Here is a 21,802-nt window from a genome sequence, read left to right as displayed (position 1 = left end):
AACATTGTTGTAGTCACTTTTTTTTGGCAGCCTAAAATCACAATCACAACTGATTTATAATTTTTATTGTACAAAGTCCTTAGTAATACGATCAGCACTTCAAAATGTTCACAAATCAAACTATTCATTTTTCCTGTTCTCTTCCAAGCTTGTTTATATGCATGGTTTTTCATGTAGTTAATAATTATTGTATCAACATTTAATATTCAACAAATGCTTTTTGAATGCCTACTGTGTGAATAAAATCAAGTTCTTGTTGTCATAGAGCTTATATTCTAATCAGGAGAGATGGGCCATAACCAAATAAATGTAGAATATTTTAGTTGATAAAGTAGGGTGAGGGAAAAGGGAGAAGCGGTGGCAGGGAAGGCATGAGACTGAAGCAGAGACCTGAAGGAAGTGAGTTAGGTTTGCTCTCTTGGCGAGAAGGTTATAGGCAGAGAGGAGTGCAAGTGCAAAGACCCCCTCAGTGTACTTGGCCTTTTGAGAAGACAGTAAGCAAGAGGGGGTGAGAGCTTTAGGTTAGAGAAGTAATTGAGCCTTGTAGGTCATGGTAAGAGCTTTGAATTTTACTTTGAATGAGATGAGCAATCAACTATTAGAAGGTTTTAAGTAGAAGTGTTTGTGAGAATCCTTCTGGCTGCTATGTGGAATCAACTTGGTGGGGATTTGGGGTGGGCAAAGATTGTTAAGCAGGAGGACCAATGACGAGGCTAATCTTTATTTTAAGCCTTTTCCGGAGGTTGCAAAATAGTCCCATCTACCTGTTATTGGGCATATAGGTCGTTTCTGTTGCCCCTTACTAAAATTACGATGAAATGAACACTTTTGTATATGCAACATTTTCTTTCTTTTGAAATATTTTCTTGGGATTGATTTCCAGAAGGAGGACTGCTGAATCAAAGTATATGAATTTACTTGTCTTGATGTATCTGTGAATTCCTTCAAAGAGTATGTTGTACTAGTTAAAGTGATAGCCATAGTTGTTGATCTAGTGTTATGGCAGTGTCACTCGGTTTGAGTATTATTTAATACTTGAAGAAATCATTTGAGTTATAAAAGAAAAATCTTCTAGATTGTTAGGTTGAATTTTCCAATAGCTTGAATTTAGAGTTCATATGTTAGTTTACCTCTCCAACATTTAACGAGAGTGCTGATTGGTGGGGATACAGAGATGAATTAGACAGGGTCTTTGTCCTCAGGGATTTTTACATTCTGTCATAATTTAGAATCTAATAGTTAAATAACTTAAAAGTCTTGTCCAAGTTTACTACCGTCCATGAACTTTGTTATTATATGGCTGATGATCTTTTACATAAAAGAGACATTCCAATTAAGCATCTGAGTTTTCATATTGATAATTTCTTTTAACAAAGGGATTTTTAAATAATAGCTGCAATTTGTTTAATTTCTGTTTTGTATGTCTTTAGAATCTTAAAACTGACAGCCCTGTGTTTTGTTCTTTGCAATAAATTATACAGCTAGTACTTAGTTGAATTTTTAGATTCTTGTAATTCTTTATAGTTATTCAAAACACAGGGACTATTGTTTTGTTAAATAAGGTTAGCATTGCATCTTTGACGTTTTATTTAGTTTATAAGGAAGAGTGATACCAGTCTGTTTTGATAGAAATTACACCGCTGTGAGGGCATTGCTCAGCATTTCTAGTTCTGAAATCTAGATGGCTTGATTTGGCATGAGCAGGGAACTCCACCATCTCTGAAGTGAGTGAGTTGAATAATTGAGTTACCTGCAAGCACCTAGTACTGTGTCTGACACATGCTAGGGACCCAACAGATGTTCATTGAACCTCAAATAACCTCTAAGTTCCCAGTTCTAAAGTTCTCTTATTTTAGAAGTTCAATTAAAAATTTTGTGTAAAGCGTTTATATATTAATGTTGTGATGAGTTTAAAATTGTGAACATCATCTTACTTCCTCTTGATGTTCCTTTTCAGATTAAACTCATTAATTTTAAAAAGAGTTATGGTGTATTTCCAAGTATTGTCTTTTCATTCTGATGTCATATATTGCTGCATGACTTAATGCCAAATTCACATCTTATGGAAGTGATTAGTGTTAAATATAAATATATTTAAGCTTTCTTATGTTACTGAGATGAAGCATCCGCTAGCCCCCACCCCCTTTTTCTGTGCATGAAATTTGGGGATTACAAGTGGTAGTTGTTATGTGCTTTTCAGTCTTTCATGTACAGCGGTAATATTGGCCCATTCAGGTTATGAATTTTTGTAATAGTGGTTATGGACACTGAATGATTCACACACTCTTTACAGTCCCCGTCTCACAGTTTTGAGATGAGTGGTTAAGAGGCCAGTTTGTTGCAAAGTTAAATGATCCAGAAAAGTATTGAACCTATAAGCTTAGCTTATCATGATGTACTGATCAGCAAAGCAGTTAACAGAGAACTGTGCCATGCTCTTGTTTCCGCTTGAAAATAGGCCTTTTAGACGTGGAAGGTACATGCATGCACCAGTAAGAAAAGTGTGTGTGTGATGTGTGTGATGATTAAGGTGGAGTTCAAACAAAAAATAGTGTACTTTTATAAGTGGTCTAAAAATAATCGTTTTAATATGATTTTCAGAAATACATGCACATGGAGGATTAAATGTGTTTTATGAAATTAACTTCAATCAGTAGACAGGTTAATGGCTTTTTTTTTTTTTAAGGTACTGATGACTTATTTATTTAGGCTAATTCTAGATAAATCTGGGAAAAAATTTCTTTGCATATCCAGTGTTCAATCTCTAGCCTGTGTAGTTCACATTGCTAGAGATTGGTTTAAAGTGTGGAATGATAAAGTTAACCAAATTTGGAATTAAATATGTAACCCTGTGTTTGGTTTTATAATATATTTAAGTTAGTCCATATTTCATAAGAATAGGAATATACTGAACTATACATTGTAACTGGTAAAAGTTACTGTCGGATTAATTAAAGCTTGAAGTAAGTTACTTTGAACTCACAAGTATATATATACCTATAACATTCATGGTTGTTTGCAGTGCTATGTTATACACATTTATTCTGGTTATAAAAAATAACTGCTCAGGATAGAACTGTGGTTTAGTTATCAACCACAAAAGTGTAAAAGTAAGAGAGGCACAAAGAACTGGGTGCAGTTGTTTCTTTGGACAAATCCCAAATGCAGCTTTTAAGATTCTAAGTTAGTAATAGGAGATGATCTCCTATTGCAGATTGAACATTTCAGATCAGTCAGATGTGTAATCTGAAGAGTAAATTCCTTCACTGTATTTTCAGTGATATTTAAAAATTCATTTATAAACACGATCATTCTGTTCTAGACAAGTTGGCTGTATTTTAAAACATTAAGCAAGCGACCATAACTTAATTATTTTAGAGTTGAAATTTAACACTGGTCTTTGGATTTTATGTAGTTTTCCGTATCTAGCCCAAATCTTTGATGTCTTTTGATCTACCTTTTCCATTCCATTGAATGCATGTAAAAATGTTGCATGATTTTATTAATAGATTTCAGATTCAGTCATCGAACAGATGTTTGCATGACCCAATATTAGGTTCTTTGATGGAAACTGAGCTGTGAGACTGTAGCTTCTATTATAAGAAATTTATAGTCTAGTAATTTATTTTGTTTGCCAGAACCTGACATATGTTTTATAAATAAATGTTGTATTTTCATGGTAGAGTGGAAATAGAATGATACTCATTTTCTAAGTAAGATCAATGTAATACTTTAAATTTTCTCTTAGTTGCTCAAAACTGTTTCTGTGGTATTATTTTCTTTATTTTCCCCCCTGTGGCTTTATTTTCGAACAGCTTTTTAGTATTACAAGCAAACCAGTTTCCCAGTTTAAAATACAGTAAAATAAGAATTTTTTGCTTAATGCCTGTTTTACTTCAATTCAAGACTTTCTTTTGTTTTTGTTTTTGTTTTGGCAAATTGCTTTTCTGCATCTATGCCAAATGGTAGGGATTTTTTTTTTTTCCTCCCGGTTCAGCTGGCAATTTTAATTCTGTGTTTAATGCAAGAAGGGTTTTTTTTGTTGTTGTTATGCTTTTGTTTTTTTGTAGAACAGCTTAATCTTTTTTTCTACACTGATAAAAATCATCTTTTGCCACTAAAGTTAACTATGCCCTAGAACAGAAATGTGCATGTAGGGAAAAAAATGCATCAGTGTGCATTTTTAGTGAATGTTGGTAGCTTGCCAGCTTTATTTTCAAGTTCCTCCCCACTCCAGACCTAACTATGATGGGCTTATAAGGCAACAACAGTATACATAGTTAATTTGCAAAACAAGAATAGTTTTTCTGGTTTTTCCCTTTTCTATGTTTTGAGTTAGGATTAATTGGACATTTATTATTCTCAGTAGACATACAATAAAACAGTTCATTTAACTGTGGTGCTTTCTGTTGAAGCATTGGCTGACTTTTAGATAGCCTTGTGCAATTTCATGAATACTATTGAATTTTGGGTGACATTCTTTACACAGTCTAAATAGGTATGTGAGCTAACAGAAGGTGGAAACGAAACAAGTTTGACATTTTCTTTGCAGTAGGAAGTGTTTCTTTTCCGAGTAACATGCTTTTGTAAGTTCAGGATAATTTTCAGTGAGTATAGCTGCTTAATTTTTTTTTTCTTGTTTAAAGTAATTCATGTTCCATTGTGGCAAATTTTGAAAAGAACATAAATGTAAAGAAGAAATCGAAAATCATTTATAAACCCATCACCCAGAAATAATTACTACTGACATTTTAATGTACATTTTTCTAGTTCTTTCCTTGCATGTACAGATTTTTTAATTTTTTAAAAAATGGAAGTATACCTTTATATATACTGTTTTGTTTCTACATTTTTCTCTGAACAGGATATTGGTCTCCTACTTTGGGACTTTTAGGTTGATTTTTATTATATTACTATTTTAAATAACACTGGGGCAAACATTTTTGTACATTTATCTTTGATTGCATCTCTGTTTTTTTTTTTTTTTTCTTCCTTTAGGATAGATTCCCAGAAGTGGGATAACTGGATCAGAGGGTGGTTACCCTGTGTATAAGAGTGTGTGTCTCACTGCACCTTCAATGGCATTGAGTAGGTCAGTTTTTACAATCTTTGCCAATTTGATAGATATCTGTTACAATACGTGGGTGGTAATCGCAAAATCCTCTTACTAATAATAATCTGTAAAACCATCATAGTGTATGATTGGTAATTTGCAGTCATCTTTGAAAAAGTTGGTTGGAATGAATTTCTTTGAAAATATTTTAGGTGAAAGTAATCTTTGTGACAAAAAAGGACATTCCTTGAAGTTGCAATTTGAGCGTTGTTCTTTTATTGGAAAAAAATAGCATTTTAATGTTCTCCCTTTACTAAATTACTGGCAAACATGAGAAAGCTTATTGTATAGTATGTAGTAAGTGGAGATATCATGTAAAACTAAATTATTTCAGATAGATGAGGGGGGTAGTCACATAGTTCAGACCAAAAAAAAAAAAAAAAAAAAGCCAACACAACTGAGGGTTTAGAGCAATGTCTCTGGACTGAGGGAGCCTGGGTTCAGTCCTTGCTTTGGCACTTACTAAGTATATGATTTGAGGCAACTTACTGAGTATATATTGTGAGATGATTTGCTAAATATATGATTTGATGTTTCTGAACTTTGGCTTTCTCATCTTTAGAGGGAGAATAATAATACCTACTTCATAGGTGTGTTGAGAGGATTAGAAGTAGTATGTAAAACTAACTGCTTGGCACATAGTAGGCATTTAATAAGAGCCAGCTGTTGTTAAATTTGAGGGGTTTTGCCCGTTTTGGGGGGTAGGGCAGGAGATATCATTTGTGTGTCCTTGTTTTCATGAATAAATGCAGAGATGCAAAAGGGCCATGAGCGGTGGCAGCTGGAGGGGAGTGGTAGACATTCTTTATGGTAGGAATGGCATGAGCCAAGATAGAAAGTTCAGGACAAGTTGGAGGACAGAGGATTGATTTGACAGAAGCCTGAGCTTGTATAATTAGAAAATATGGTGATGAGGCTATACAAATTTGTTGGGCTAGACTGCAGAAGTCACTGCATGCTAGGCTGAGAAATATAGACTTTTATTCAAGAGCACAAGAAGTTTCGATATGAGGGAAATGACCCAATCAGAGCATTCATCTTTTGGAAGATGAATCTGGCTACAGAGTACAGAGTGAATTGAGGAAGAAAGGGACTGAGGGCAAGGAGGCTGGCTTATAACAAAGGTAAGGCAAATCTGAGGGTTTAAAGGAAAACAAGAGGGTAGGTTTTGGGCAGAGTTGCTGGGAGTCACTGTTGTGAAAGTCTCTGGGTCTTTAAGTGTTTTCAGTTTGGAGATGAAATTCAAAAGAAATAGTCTGAACCTAAGGGATAGGCTACATGGAGTTAGGAACCACTGAGAGAAGATAGGACTCACTATGCTTAGGTTGTTGCTAATTTTTTTTTTTATTGAAGAGTAAAAGATTCCTATTATTTCATCTGTGAAAAGTGTATGTTTATGCTCTTCGACAAATGGAGAGTCTGCAGAAATGTTACTTATTTAACATTTTGAGTTCTTAGTTAACAAAGACTTCTCAGTTTTAGATATTATATTTCTGGAGGTATTATACTCATAAAATACTCATAAAATACTTTACTGTAACATTAAATTCTGCATGTGTCTCTCAGCATTTGTCCATGCAACTGGACTTCAGAAGTGTCAGTTATGTGAGCAGAAGTGATGAAAAGTGAAATACAGGCTTCTCGTTAAGCAGCTTAGAATATTGCCAGTGAAATATGGAGCAATGAAAAATAGGAAATTGAGTATGTGATCTTTAGAGGAAATCCTGCTTTTAGTACTTCTTTCCTCCCCTCCTTAATTTCTTAATTAAAAAAACGTTTACACGTGCCATTCTTAGTCATTTTGGTACTTGGCTGTAGCTCTGTGCTAAATTGTACTTTCCACTTGGCTGAATAATAAGTAAGCAGGTTAACCTATAGACTGATATTAATGTTTCTTTGTGACTGGTAAGTAAACTCACGTGGGCTGTGGATTATCTGCTTGCTGTCTTCCTTCAATATCGTCAGTTAAGAAAAGAAGCAGCAACCGATTTTAAAAAAATAAATATGGGCTTGTGATACTTTCAAGGTGTTTGCATTTTTTAAACCACTGAATTGTTCTATCTTTATTATTAGTTATTTTCATTTAAATCTCTTTTAAAAGTATTCTTGACAATATTTTTAAATTAGTAGGCAAATTGTAGCACATGGTATTGGGATTGTGTGTGTTACTTACTACAAATGCTGTGTTTTTCGTATGTGAAACTGCAAAAGCCTGTATCTTGTCAACTAAATGATATTTCATTTGCTAAAGAGACCTCAGGTATTCAAAACAGTTATTTAATGTCGCAAAGTATAAGATTCTAGTTGAATCTCTTTTGATTTGGTTTGAAGATATTTCTGTTTGTTAACAGAAATCAGAAGTACAATTACTCTTCTAGGTTTGATCACTCTATCCTTCCCTCCTTCTCAGCCCGTTATAGCTGAGAACAGGGTCCTCCCTGGTTTGGGCCATTCTGGCATTGTCACTGTTAGGACAGCTATGGCCTTCCCAGTTTGTATGTTTTATATTCTTAGGAGCTGTCCTGCTTGCATCTTGGCAGGAAAAATAAATTACTAGATTGAGTGGCCGGTAGCTCATGGCATACGATTATAAGAACATTCACAGTTTTATACATTATACCTCAGTAAAACTGAAATAAAAAAAATTCATTTTCTTTTTACATGAGGTGACAAATGAAGTGTGTGAAACATAAATAGACTTTTCATATTCTATCCAAAAGGATAGAAATAAGAGGAAAAACAGTTCACTTGTTGAATAGAATGTTGTATACATTTTTCTTATTCTTTGTAGTCAAAAAACATTTTTTCTTATTTCTTTTGGATCAGCAATTTTTGAATGCTAAATTTAAGTTGACTAAGAAATCAGTCTTTCCCCAAAACATTCTTAAACATTTTGGCTAGTGATCCAGCAAATAGTTACTGCATGATTATTGGGTGCCTTGTACTATTCTAGGAACTAGAGATAGAGCAATGAATAAGACTTGCTGTCATGGAACTCTTTATACAAGTGGGGTTTGGTGGTGGTGTAGAGAAATAGTAAATACGTGAACAAGATAATTTCATAGGTTACAAATGCCATGGAGAAGCTTTAGAGCGATAATACTTAATTTGAAACCTGAATGACAAAAAGCTAGACGTGATGATCTGCAAGAAGAGTGAACCCGGCAGAGGGCCCAGTTAGTACAAAAGCCCTAAAGTGCGAAGCGGCAAGTTATGTTAGAGAAGGCCATCGTGATAAGCTGAGAGGAGACTGGTAGATGGCGTTGGCAGGAGACACATCACAGAGGTCTTTGGTGAAGGGTTTGGATTTTGTTCTTATAAATACAAAGGGAAGACAGGATATCACTACTTACTTACCTTTATGGATAAATATGTGTAACTTTTGAATTCGAAGTTGGTGTTACTAATGACACTGGCTTAAATCTGTAGGGTAACCAGTAGTTTCTCTAGACATAGAAAATCACTAACATGGTACATAAATTAGTTTTTCTCAGGGGTCTGCAGAGAAAGGAATGATTTATTCTCAGTGTTGTAAAAAGCCTAATGAAAATTATGTATGTGCTCTCAATAGATTCAAACAGGGGAAATATTATGTGTCTTTGCTTTGACCAATAATTATATTGACTCCAATCTTTGCAGTTTATTATCACAAATTATTATCATATGTTGTGGTGATTTGCAAGCTGTTAATGAAATAAAACATCGTGCTTGCACCTTAAGAGCCTAACATTGAGTTTCATTAGTATTTATGTCTTTGACAGTTTGAGACTTCTGATTAGCCATTACTTATCTAGTTAATTAAATGTTAGTGCAGTCGATAGACAAAAATCTGTAAAGATGTGCGATCTGTGGAGAAAAGAGATTTTTCATAGTAACGTTGAGAACCACTGATCAATGTCCTAATCTGTAGAGGGACCTACAGAGAGAAGGGAAGTAATATTTTTTTTGAAGGTGAAGTTACTACATCTCATTTAATCTGTACAGCAAATCTGAAAAATAGATATTGACCATTTTTTACAGGTGATAAAACTCAAAGTAATTATATAATTTATAGAAATTAATAAACTCTAATTATAAAGGATAATGCTGACAGCAAACTTCCAGAAAGGACTACCACATTACAAAGTACACAGTAGGTGGTCAATAAATACTTGTATTTTTGCATGTACGCAAACATGGTTGAGTAGCTGACTCCCTATATCCTTATAATCATTTCTTCAGTGTAACACATCATTTTTCTTCTAGATGAGTCTAGAAAATTACTCAGAAATAATTGGCTTCACCCTTTTTTTCCTGCAAACCACCCCCCCACCCCACCCATGAGGTGTAAGTTATTTAAATCAGTCACAGAGTACACATCCTGATGAGGGAAATAAAGACCACAAACTTGGAAAGTATAATTTTCACTTAGATTTTAACTGACTAGTTTGTAATGTTTTTTTAGCTTTTAAACATTCAAGATACCATCTTTCGTATTCACATTCAGATACCATCTTTTGGTTCTGTGTGTCTAATTTTTTTTTTAACTTAAAATTTACTATAGTTTTCTGAACTGAGGTGGTGGAAAAACAGTAGTCAAAATGTTTACGTAGCCCACATAAGTTGTCCACCTAATCTCTGACTGTTTCAGTGGTGTGGGAGGGCATACTTAGGCAGAGTAGTACGAGATCTCTGAACTACTAATTTATAAAGCTTCTTCTAATCCTTGAAATGAATTAATATCCTAATAAGTTTAAGTTTAAAGTTCTTTCAAACGAATTCCTAATAGGAATGGATGCCTAAGGGATGAAAGCAGTTGTAATCTAGATAGTAAAAGAAACTGTTTTAGTGGAAGGTCTCGAACGGGACGGGATTATGATAGAGGATTAACTGTAGGAGAATGGATAATACATGGAAGTTGTTATGATAGACTGGAAAAGAAATTTATTTTCACAAAAACAGAAACAGAATTGATGAAGTGTGGGCTATGAGATAAATGAATGTTGAATGAGTAAAAAGAGCACTTAGGTTAGGTATGGTGGCCTACAGGGAGCTTCAGAGAGGATATGATGAATCTTATGTGTGTGGTAGTATCATTATTTCCTGGAGTATGGGATCTGTCTTGTTGGTTCGAGTTGGGAGTACAGTACAGTAAATCTAGATAGAATGAACAGGGTTGTTTTTGTGAAGAAGGAACATATTTTAAAATATGTTTCCAGTTGTCTGCGACTAAGGTCATAAAATGACAGGTCTATAAAAGATAAATTTGTATGATATTTTGGTTCTTGGTATCCTTGAAGTGCTTTTTTTTTTGTTGTTGTTATTTTGGATTTTTTTGCTAGATTTCTATGTGGCAGCTTTTAGACTGCTTTACTGTACATTCTGCTGCTCTTTATTCTAATCATAATCAGTTTAGTAATGGCATACGTGACTCCTGGAATGAGATTTTCATGCTTCAGAAAATTGTTTTGCATATAAAGTACAAGTATCAATTAGCTCTATAGATGTGTATATCTAAAAATTGTGGGTGAGACGTTTATTAATTCAGCTATTTGAGAATATCAGATTAAGAAAAACGATGCTTAGAAGGTAGATCTTATGTCTTAGACCCACCTTTGTTTAGATTTTCAGGTGGTAGGTTATTTTGATGGTGTTTCTTACATCCAGATGGTAAGGCTGGAATTTGAGTAACTCAGAATTGGTCAAATGATATACTCTTTTAAAAAAGTTTGTCTTTTGAATAGAGTTTCACACTTAGGACTAACTCCATTGTAAAAAACATCCCTTTGAATTTTAAATAAATACTCAGTTAACTTCTCGTAATACTCCAGTGTCATAATTTTCACATTGGAATATGACAGCATTATAGTTCAAGAACCAACCAAAATCTGCAGTTGAAACCATGAGTAGAGGGGTTTTAGATGATTTAGTCATTCTGCTATTCCCATTATGCCTTAGACTTGGACTACTGTCATCAGTAGAACAAGCTTGAGATTGTGTCACCACTCAGTACCATCTGCTTGCATGTGTATGTAAGCAATAGGCCTTCGACTCTGGTTATAAAGAACCATTGCTTTGTCGTGTTCTTAGCTGGCTCTGCTTGGGTTCCAGGGTACCGGGCTGAACTTGTCTACAGTGAATTGTCACAGTTTTGATCTTTTGCAGCCATAACACTATCGTAACCATGTTTTCGATGTATTGATGTGCTAAAGATGGACGTGTGAAGTTTTTCTGTAATGAAAAGAAAATTACTTTTTTAATCACTGAAATTTAAAAATGATTTTTTAAAACTATTCAAATACTTGCAAGAGAGAGAGCTCTTTCTATAAAGGACCAGCCATCTCCTCTCCACCTTGTGGTTAATTTTTGTAGTATAACAAACTACTTTTTAAGTCCAGTAAGCCAAAGTGTTTTGTAGAAAATCAGTCATAATTGTATTTGTCTGGACTATTTTTTTTTTAAAAAGTGCTGTATTGTTAAGAGAGAAATAAACATTACCAATGTTTATATAATATCAGTTCTTAGTTTTACAAAATGCCTATTCATATATGGACTAAAAGGAAATACCAAAAGACTAAAGTTATTATCTTGAAGTTGGGATTATAGGTGGTCTTTATTTTTCTCTTTAAACCTTTTATTTTCTGAATTTTTATATATCATTCATGTATTTCATAATTTAAAATGAGTTCATTATACAGTGTGAAATGAAATTTAATGAAACTTTTAAAGATGAAGACTATTAGGGGATAAAATGAGTTTAAAAGCTTTACAAATGAATTAGTAAACAGGATGCATTCCTGAGATGAAATTATATATAACGGTAAAATCTGTACTTTAAAACAAAACAAGCAAAATTAAGTTGTCATTTTTTGGGTGTAAGGAGTAAGAAAAAACTGGAAAAGTATTGTACTATTTGATACGATGACTTGGAAAATTTTTGTTCCATTCTTCAACTCAGGTTTACCTCAGTTACATTCATTTATATGCTTTTATGGATAATTATTTAATTACGAGATTTAAATTTATTCATACAGATGATGTGTCAAAGCGCACTGAATATTTGGTCATTTGTTAGTAATGTATTTGTGGTCAGCAGGCAAACACTCAGTGAAAGTTTGTCAATAGCACCTACTAGCTGTTCCTTCTTTCTCAGTCTTTTCACCTGTAAAATGGAAAAAGAACAGTACCTATTTCTTAGACATGTTTGAGGATTAAATAAGTGTATGTGGCATACAAAAAGCACTTAAATATTATTGCTGCCACCATAAGTATTATTACCACCACCAAAAGGTGGCATTGATGTCTGTAAGAAATTGGAGAAAATTGCCATGGACTGGAGCAGTCTCTTACACTTTGTATCCACTACTTTGACTAATCCCTGTGTATTCTTTCCTTAAATAGGAGTATTAGCTATGCTCTTAGGTAGTTTCATTGTTTATGTATGCAATAAATCTTGGCATTGGTGGCTTAACATTTTAAACCGGGAGTATTTAACACAGGAGATGTTTAATTTGGTGTAGGCAAAATTTTGAATTCTATTTATTTCAAGGCTGAAGTGCCAACGAAGTATATTAACTAGAGAATTGAGTGTAGCTGACTGCATCCTAGTTATTATCCAACAGTGACTTTTGTTCCTTACTTGTTTAATTTGCATCATAAGATTAGAAACTGTTCTTTGTGACTAATGGTGCCTTGAGAAAGCCAGTGGTTAATGCTGGTTTTTGCAGATTTAACTGAAGTGAGTTTATTTTAGTGGCAAAATTTACAAATACTGCTTTTTTCTTTTATATTCTTCACAATGCCTTGTACCCAGTAGACAGTGAGTAATAGTATGTGTTTGATAGTTTGTGAAGAAATTTGAATCGTCAGGTTCCTTAAAGGAAAAAGAGGAGTTTAGCAGGGATTCCTAGATTTCCAGGCTCTTAGTTTATTTTAATTTTATCACTTTAGTACATAATTTTAAAAATCTCTTAGACCAAATTAAAATATCTGTTTTGCATATTTACATGGAGTGGTATGGTGATGTAAGTGTGCCTCACTGAATGAAAGCCACTAGCCCCATCCATAGAAATTTTGATTTTTTTAGGTCTGCGGTAAGGTAGATTACTTTTTAGTAAAGGTAGTTTACTACCTTTAGTTTAGTTGATTTAGTTCACTGCAGAGTCTGTAGTTTACTTCTCCAAGTGATCCCAGATGATTCTGATGCAGTACTTTCTCATTTTCTTTATTTTCATTTTAGTATTATATTTAACAAATAGTCTGCATTGTATTTTTGAAGACTTAGAGGAGTATAGGAATAAATCTTATATTTGAAAATTAGTGCTATGTCCTAACTTTCATTGTATATCCCTTTGTAATTAGTTCAATGTATATATATTACTGCCCGATCTCATGTAATATCAGGACGCCTGGGTGGCTCAGTTGCTTAAGCATCTGTCTTCAGATAAGGTCATGATCCCAGAGTTCTGGGATCAAGTCCCATATCGGGCTCCTTGCTCAGAGGGGAACCTACTTCTCTCTCTGCCTGCTACTCGTCCTGCTTCTGCTCGCGCTGTCTCTTTTCCTCTGACAAATAAATAAATAAAATCTTAAAAAAAAAAAAAAACTCAAGTAATATCAAGTTCATTGTAGGAAAATTGAGAGTACCAATGAAGCAGTTTGTCAACATTTTTAGCATTATCACTTGTTCACCCTGCCCCATTTTTTAGATATTTTTTCCTAATTGTACCCCCGTGAAATTTTAACAGCACAGATATATTCTATGTTTATATATTGTATGTTAATTTGTGTTTTATAAGCTAAAGTTTTCCTTTTTTTTTTCTTTTCCTTTCCTTTCTTTTCTTTCTTTTTTTTTTTTTTTTTGCCCCTCAGTAGCCAATTTTCACCCCCATTGGGGTGATGTTGCCCCTGATGAGAATGTATGCAATAAACCTTAAAAAAAAAACCCTTAATTTTACCTCTTAGCCTGTTAATATTTTGGTATACAACTTTCTCAGTGATTTTCAATGCATATTTATTTTTTCTTTTAAAAAATGAGATCAGATGCATAATATTTCATCTCCCTTTGAAAAAATATATTGTGAATTGTTGTGAAAAATGAACATATTTTAATAATATCTAAGGATAAATATCAGTGCATCATATTCTATTATATGAATTTGCCATCATTTATTTAAGTGATTCCTTGTACTTTTCAGGGTTTTTTTAATTATAAAAGCTCTGATCTGAATATCATTGAAGTTGAATTGTTCCATGCATTCTTAATTATTTCCTTAGGATAAATTCCAAGAAGTAGAACTGTATTTTTCTGTACATTTAAGTATTTTTGGTATGTATAGCTTAGAGTGTGAAAACCCCTTTCCCAAGGACAGCCACCATTAATTATGTGCAGTAATTGACCCATTCTTCTGTTGAAAGACCTTTTGTTTCCTGGTTTTTTGTTTTTTGTTGTTGGCATACATCTTTGTTTGCTTGTGTTTTTCTGTATCATAAATTCCCGTTTGTGTGAGAATTGTTGGGTCATTTAAGAGTTGGAAGTACTTTACATGCTTGGTTTTTTTTTTTTTTTTGGTTTTTTTTTTTGGCTTTCCTTATTTGCCTATTCTGATGTTGCTACCAGGTTTTAGTTACGTGTCTTTGTACTGTTGTGCTTTTATATCTGGAAATATAAAATGTTCCATTAAGTAAGCAAATGTGTCTGTATTTTTCAAATTACAAGTTACAGTTAAGTTTGGCTAGGTTTTTTGTTGTATTGTTTTAAAAGACAAGCATACGTATTTTAACTAGACTAGAATAATACAGATTTTTGAGGATTTACAATTTTAGGCTTGAGAACTTTTAGTGTCTAGCGGTGATTCAGAACTCTAAAAGCGCCTCTCAGTTGCAAAGTAAAGAAAAAACCTATTGCGCTGTGAGCTTTCTGGAATATTTGGAACTGCAACATTTCTGTCAAATATGCCTTTTAATCTTTGGTTTATTAATTGAAATATCTTGGACATATACTCTGTTTGCAATCCAACTTCCTTTTAAAAGGAAATATATGCTCTTTTTCTTTTTACATTTCTGGTAAGTACTTATTATAGGTGTGTCCTACTGTGCTATTTCTGCTTATTTTTATAGAATTCCTTTATATATTGTCTTCAGAGTTATTCGTATATTTTTCTGAGGCTTAGAGTCTCATAACATTCAAAATACATCAGAATAGTTATTATATTAGGTAATACTTGTGAATCAGCACCTGATTTTTACAGATTCTTAATCTAATTAGTGTTTTTTGTTAGATTCAAGCAGGTTTCTTTGTGGGAAACCATTAAACATTGCAAAAGAATTATGCTTTGGTTTTCAAAGTAGAAATTTTTTTTGCTTTTTAAAAACAGAGCTAATTTTGGGACGCCTGGGTGGCTCAGTTAGTTAAGCTTCTGCCTTCGGCTCAGGTCATGGTCCCAGGGTCTTGGGATTGATTTGCTCAGTGGGCCGCCTGCTTCTCCCTCTGCCTGCTGCTCCCCCTGCTTGGGCTCTCTTTCTTTCTCTGACAAATAAAAATCTTAAAAAAAAAAAAAATAAGGCTAATCTTTCTCAGGTAGTTTCACCTTTAAATTTAAATTTAAGTGCTCACACCATGACTAAAATCTTTAAATGTTGATTCTGCCCCTACTATAATTATATGAGCTAGTTTTCTTTTTTAAGACACACTCTTGAGTGAGACTTTAAAATGCTGTTAAGTGTTCTGGAAGAGTTCTTTTACCTTTGTAATGAAAAATCCCTCCTGAGGATACTACACTCACCACTAGGATGAAGGCTAATCATAATAAATATAATCAACTATCCTCTACCTAGACCTGTTTTCTAGGAGTAGCCTCTCTTGGAGTTGAGTCGTCACCACAGCTAGCTTAGGCTCATTGCAGAGGTTCCCTGTGCTTTGGTCATGGTTCTTTATTTAGTGAATTGAAAAACCATCTATTTTCCCTCATGGTAGTAATCTTTTTTTTTTTTTTTTGCATGGTATGCTTTAAAAAATTAGCATCTCAAATGTGATTTTAGTCTGTTGAGGCTTACCATTTAACCAGGTTGGAGATTTTATTCTGTAGTGCAGAATTTAACTTAAACACTTTATGCACGAAGCTGAGTCCTTTACTCAGAATCACAGCAGCAAACAAATGACAACACATGTTTGAGCATTAACTCATTATGGCTTTAGACCTTTGGCCACGACTTGTGATTGCTTGGGTACTGCCTTACTGCTCGCATTGCCTGCTTCTTTGTTTTCTGAACCCTGAAGCCATATGAAAAACTTAGAATTCATTTAAATGTGTAGTCCATATAAGGAGGATGTTTTATTTTTAACTAAATGTTATATGAGATTACTATAAATGATGATAAAAATTGGAATGCGTGGTAGACATTGTGTTTGTAAAACTTCAAAATGTTTCCATTTTATTCTTATGTAAAATATTTTCTCCTCACGCTAAGTATTGTGATAAATTAGTACCAGTAAGACTTAAATTAGTAATAGCCATCTGGTGGAAAAGATTTGTTAATAGATTTGTTAGGATATAGATCTCCATTGCACAGAGAAGTAGGGAGATTCTATGTTTTGTGCCCTGACAGAAAGTAAACAGCTTTTCAGGAAAGCATTAAGTAATTTTTACTAGTCTTTTATATAATTATTTTTCTATTCAAAATATAATTAAAGTAATCCTTGACTATCTCTTTAGTCACACTGTTTTTAAAAAACTCATTGTTTTTAACTAAACAAGTAATACATTATAAAAAGAAATAACAGGTCACATAAAAAATACAGATCAAGTAAAAAATACAGATAAGGCAAAAATAATAGTTACCGGTTTGCTGAAGTTCCTGTGTAAACATACGTACATGCACATGTGCAAATATTGTTTTGTTTCCATATCTGCTTTTTTAAGTTTTCAGATACAGAGGTGAGACATGAAGACTAGCAATGTTCTTTACTATCATGCTGTGGTACTAAATAAAAATTCCATTCTTCAAAGACAGGTTTTGTCAAGTTCCCCATCTCTGCCCCTGCTCTTCCCCTCATCTGGATTCTTTTTTCATCATCACTCTTCTCCTTGAAAGGAGAGAGGTATACTGATGTGGTGCATCTCCATTCTGACTTGTCTGTACATTAGAATTAACTGAGGAGCTTTGAGAAATCACCACATCCTGGCTCCACGGTATCCAGAGATTCTTATTTAATTGGTCATGATGAGGCAAGACATGTGGGAGGAGAATGTGCTTTATCTTAGCCTGCATATGGAAGCCTCCCGGAGCTTCTGAGTTCCAGTATGGGATCTGGGAGAGCAAAGATTGAGTCCAGGGAGCTTGAGCTTCTTCCTCAGTTTCCTGTCTTTAAGAGGGGTAATAGGCATAGATCTTTATAATCCCTCAAGTTCTCAAAGGAATGCACTGCCACAAACTTCTTCATTTAGTCCCGTATTGGTTCATCTGCAGAGTTTGTAATACTTGAATTCTACAGAAAATCAGCTCCTTAATCCTGCGCAGATTAGATAGACAGGAAGGTCAGTGGTGAAGCAGTATAGTGTTGCACAGATGCTAGAGGCAGAGTGCCTGGGTTGTAATCCCGGTTCTGTAATTTCTATCTGTTGAGCTTGGGCAAGTTTGTTTTAGCCTCTCTGACTCATCAGTAAAATGGGGATGATAGTCTCCACCTCATAGGGATGTTGTGAAGATTAGAAATATCAATATATAAAGTGCTCAAAACAGCATTTTGTGTATATGGTAACTACTCAGTAAATAGTACAATTAATGTATTCCTTTTCTTGTATCTTCTTTTCTAACAATGTTACCGTTTTCTTGGCCATTCCTCCTGGAGATAAATTAATGCTTTCTTTGGTAAACTAGAGCAGGGGTCAGCGAAATTTTTTCTATAAAGGGCCAGATAAGAAATATTTTAGGTTTTTAGGGCCATATGGTCTCTGTTGCAATACTGTAGGGCAAACACAGCCATAGGCCATATGTAAACAAATGAGCATGGCTGTGTCTACTTTATGGACACTGAAGTTTGCATTTAATATAATTTTCACATGTCAGAAAGTACTGATTTTCTTTTGATTTAAAGAAAAGACATTTAAGATTGTAAAAACTGTTCTTAGTTTATAGGCCATACAGAAATAGGCAGTGGGCCCTGTTTGGCCTACAGGTCATAGGCGCTGATTCCTGAACCAGATTAAAGGAATCCACACACTCTATTTTAGATACCCTTTCTTTCTTAAGCATGCCTTCATTTTTTAATTTCCCTGTACCTTGGAGGAATCTAGAAAATTATGTTTATTGTCATCAGGTTTAGAATTTAAAAATTCTACTTAGAGCTCTGATCTTAAATGATAAGCACATGTGTGAAACAGGGAGCTCTTTGTGAACTCTCCTCAGTGACATGCAGAACAGTACTTAGGGTTCTTCAGTTGCAAGCAACAGAAACAGACTTCGTCTTGTTCTCAGCACCAGTATATAGTAGATTTTTGTATTAGGGTTCTCCAAAGAAACAGATCAGTAGGATACACACACACACAAATGTTATATATATACATTTTGTGTGTATGTGTGTATAGTGAGATTTATTTCAAGAAATTGGCTTACATTGTTTTGGGGCTTAGCAAGTCCAAAATCTATAGGGCAGGGCAGCTGCAAACTCTCTGGCAGCCTTATGGTAGAATTTCTTCTTTGTGGAACCTCAGTTTTGTCCCTACAGGCCTTCAGCTGATTGGATGAAGCCTCCCCCACATTATTGATAATCTCCTTCCGTTAAAGTTGACTGATGATAGATATTAACCACATTTACATAATACCTTCACAGCAACACCTGGTTTGGTGTTTGTTTGAATAACTGGGTACTACTATAGCCTAGCCAGGTGACACATACAACTAACCATCACATAAACAAGTTCAGTAAATAGTTTTCCAATAAAGGGATGAACAAATGGCTAAAATGATTAATTTAAGCAGAAACAGACATGTATTTGAAGGATGTTGAATAATAGAATTTAAGAAATAAGCATTCAGGCCTAAGGAAGCCCCAAGAAGCACTGGGTCAGTTTGCAGGGGTTGAGATCTAGGTAGCAGGAATAAACAGTGTCTTCAGTGTAGCACAGTTGGAATGAGTCTGCTCTAACCATTTCCCCTCCTCACATCGTTCTTCTCAAGGTTCAGCTTCTTAAGAGATTCTGTTGATTGGCCTACCTTGAGTTTGGGTAAGAGATCTCCTATGTCCAGTGGAGGGTGGGACACCTTGATTGACATTTCCACCAAAACTACAATGAGGGAGTGAGGTTATTTCCCAACAGAGAGTCAAGATGCTGTTACCAAAAGGAGGAGGAAGGGATACTAGACTAATGCAAAAATAATAAGATGTCTACTTTACCAATTCTTGGTATCTGTGCACATAGAAGGACAGGGGTGAGGCTGACATGGACCGGGGCCAGATCATTTAGAACTTTATAGGCCCTGGTGATCAGCTTGGGCCTTAATCCTCTAGAAAAAGGAACTTTTTTGGAGTCGTAGACTCCAGTGAGAATTTGAAATTTTTGGACCAAATTTTGGACCATCTTCCTTCAGAAAATTACACTTAGGCTTTAAAAACGGTTTGTTTTTGGAGCGCCTAGGTGGCTCAGTTGGGTAAGCATCTGACTCTTAAGTTTGGCTCAGATCATGAACTCAGGGGTTGTGAGATGGAGCCACACATTGGGCTCCATGCTCGGCATGGAACCTGCTTAAGATTTTCTCGGTCCACCCCCCCCCCCCTGCTCATGTATTCTCTCTCAGAAAAGGGGGGTGGTTTTTGTTTTTGTTCTGCATAGCATTTCAAAAGATTCTCCTACCTTTTGAAGTACATCTGTGGTTGGTGGGAAGAAGGGTGGGAAGAAGGGCCAGTCTTTTAACCTGCATGGTTAAGGACTCATAGGGAGAGGGTGACATATACTGCGTAAGGATTTTAGGAACCACAGTAGAGCTGGATTTTAAATAAACTGTTCTGGCTTGAATTGGAGGGTGGATTCGAGGGGTGTAAGGCTGGTTGGAGGCTGAAAAACAGTCACAAAATTACATCTCTTCCCTCAGCTTCTGATAGTTGCAATTTTTTGATTCTCCTTAATCTCTTGATTGCTCATGGAAAGATTTGGTTAAGGGATGATGAGGGCTTCAGTTAACAAAGAAGTAATAGGGATGGAAAGGGAAGCAATTTTAAGAAATATTTAGGAGATACAGTTCACAGGACTTAGCTGTTGATCATATTTGGGGAACAGATTGTCTATAGTCATGTATGTTTCTAGCTTGCATGATGGAAAATCACTGAGGGAATTAGTAGAGAGCAGGTAGAGGGATTGACCTTAAATGTGAGGAGGGACTTTATCCCCAAAATGGGACTTGAGGAAAGATCGTGGTGACTGGACTTGGTAAGTTTACCAGTGAGGGGAGGGAATGGGGGAGGAAGTAAATAAATGATTGGTAAAAGGATGATGTGCAGTACTGAAGGTCCAAGTGAGATTTCAGACCAGAAATTTGTTGTAGTGACATGAGTTACATAATGGTGTTTTCTCCAGCAAAAAAGAGAGATTTTTACGATTATTCGTGGTTGGGGCATGTGGGTGGCTCAGTCGGTTAAGCATCCGACTTTTGATTTCATCTCAGGTTGTGATCTCAGGGTTGTGAGATTGAGCCCCACATCAGGCTCCGTGTGAGAAGTCTGCTTCTCTCCCTCTCCCTCTGCTACTCCCCCCTGTGCTTGTGTGCCCTCACATGCTCACTCTCTCTCCCCACCCCAAATAAATAAATGAATCTTAAAAAAAAAAAAAGATTTCATTCATGGATGATGTTACACTGGCAGATTTTGGGGGAAACACAGGAGTCTATAGCATAGAAGTGGCTGGGCAAACTAACTCAGACAAAGAGTGTAGTAATGAGGGGCGCCTGGGTGGCTCAGTCCTTAAGCGTCTGCCTTTGGCTCAGGGCGTGATCCCAGAGTCCTGGGATCGAGCCCTGCATCGGGCTCCCTGCTCCGCTGGGAGCCTGCTTCTTCCTCTCCTACTCCGCCTGCTTGTGTTCCCTCTCTCACTGGCTGTCTCTCTCTGTCAAATAAATAAATAAAATCTTGAAAAAAAAAGTGTAATAATGATAAAGAGGAAACACATACAGAGCCCTTACTCTGTGCTAGGTACAGATGTTAAGTATGCTTTAAAGACACTAACTCATTAACTCAAAATAACCCTGTGATGTAGGCACTGTTATCCCAATGGTGAAACTGAGACACAGAGAGGTTAAGACATTGCGTAGGATTACAGAGTAAGTTAGTAACAGAGCTGGACTTCAGACCAAAATTTAGTTTCCAAAGTCTATGCTTAGCTACTAAGCTACACTGATGATCACTCTTGGAATCCAGGTTTGGGAGAGAAGGAGAGGAGATGATAGGCTGGAAGATGGTGAAGGGATTGAAGTGTCTGAAATTTTAGTGTGGTGGAAAACCTGTGCTGTGGGATTTTCCTCAGATTACAGACACACACAAACACACACACCAAATTATACCAGGCCAGGTATTTCAAAAAAGGAAATTAATTTAGACATGTACTAGTAATTCTTAATGATCAGGAGCCTTTTTCATGAATTATATTGGGACTGCACCAGTTCTTTTGCTTCATTTTTGTGTGCTGATAGTAAGATATTCTTGTAAAAGTAAACCTCTGG

The 21,802-nt window shown here is 35.2% G+C and overlaps 1 protein-coding gene across 2 annotated transcripts in view; it reads left to right on the top strand.

Annotated features, from left to right (window-relative positions):
* RAP1A (RAP1A, member of RAS oncogene family) overlaps nucleotides 1–21,802 on the top strand; it is a 74,289-nt gene that overhangs the window by 2,300 nt on the left and 50,187 nt on the right. The window contains exon 2 of one of the 2 annotated variants that reach the window (XM_057310378.1): nucleotides 4,999–5,092. The exons of the other annotated variant lie outside the window; for it this stretch is intronic. Coding sequence (XP_057166361.1) covers nucleotides 5,079–5,092 — 14 coding nt within the window. The 5' untranslated portion in view covers nucleotides 4,999–5,078. The remainder of the gene's footprint in view (nucleotides 1–4,998; nucleotides 5,093–21,802) is intronic. 2 annotated transcript variants of the gene reach the window in all.

Source organism: Ursus arctos, unplaced genomic scaffold (assembly GCF_023065955.2).
Source record: "Ursus arctos isolate Adak ecotype North America unplaced genomic scaffold, UrsArc2.0 scaffold_12, whole genome shotgun sequence".
Classification (NCBI taxonomy): domain Eukaryota; kingdom Metazoa; phylum Chordata; class Mammalia; order Carnivora; family Ursidae; genus Ursus; species Ursus arctos.
Note: the sequence above shows the minus strand (reverse complement) of the source record. Positions and strands in the feature narration are given on the sequence as shown.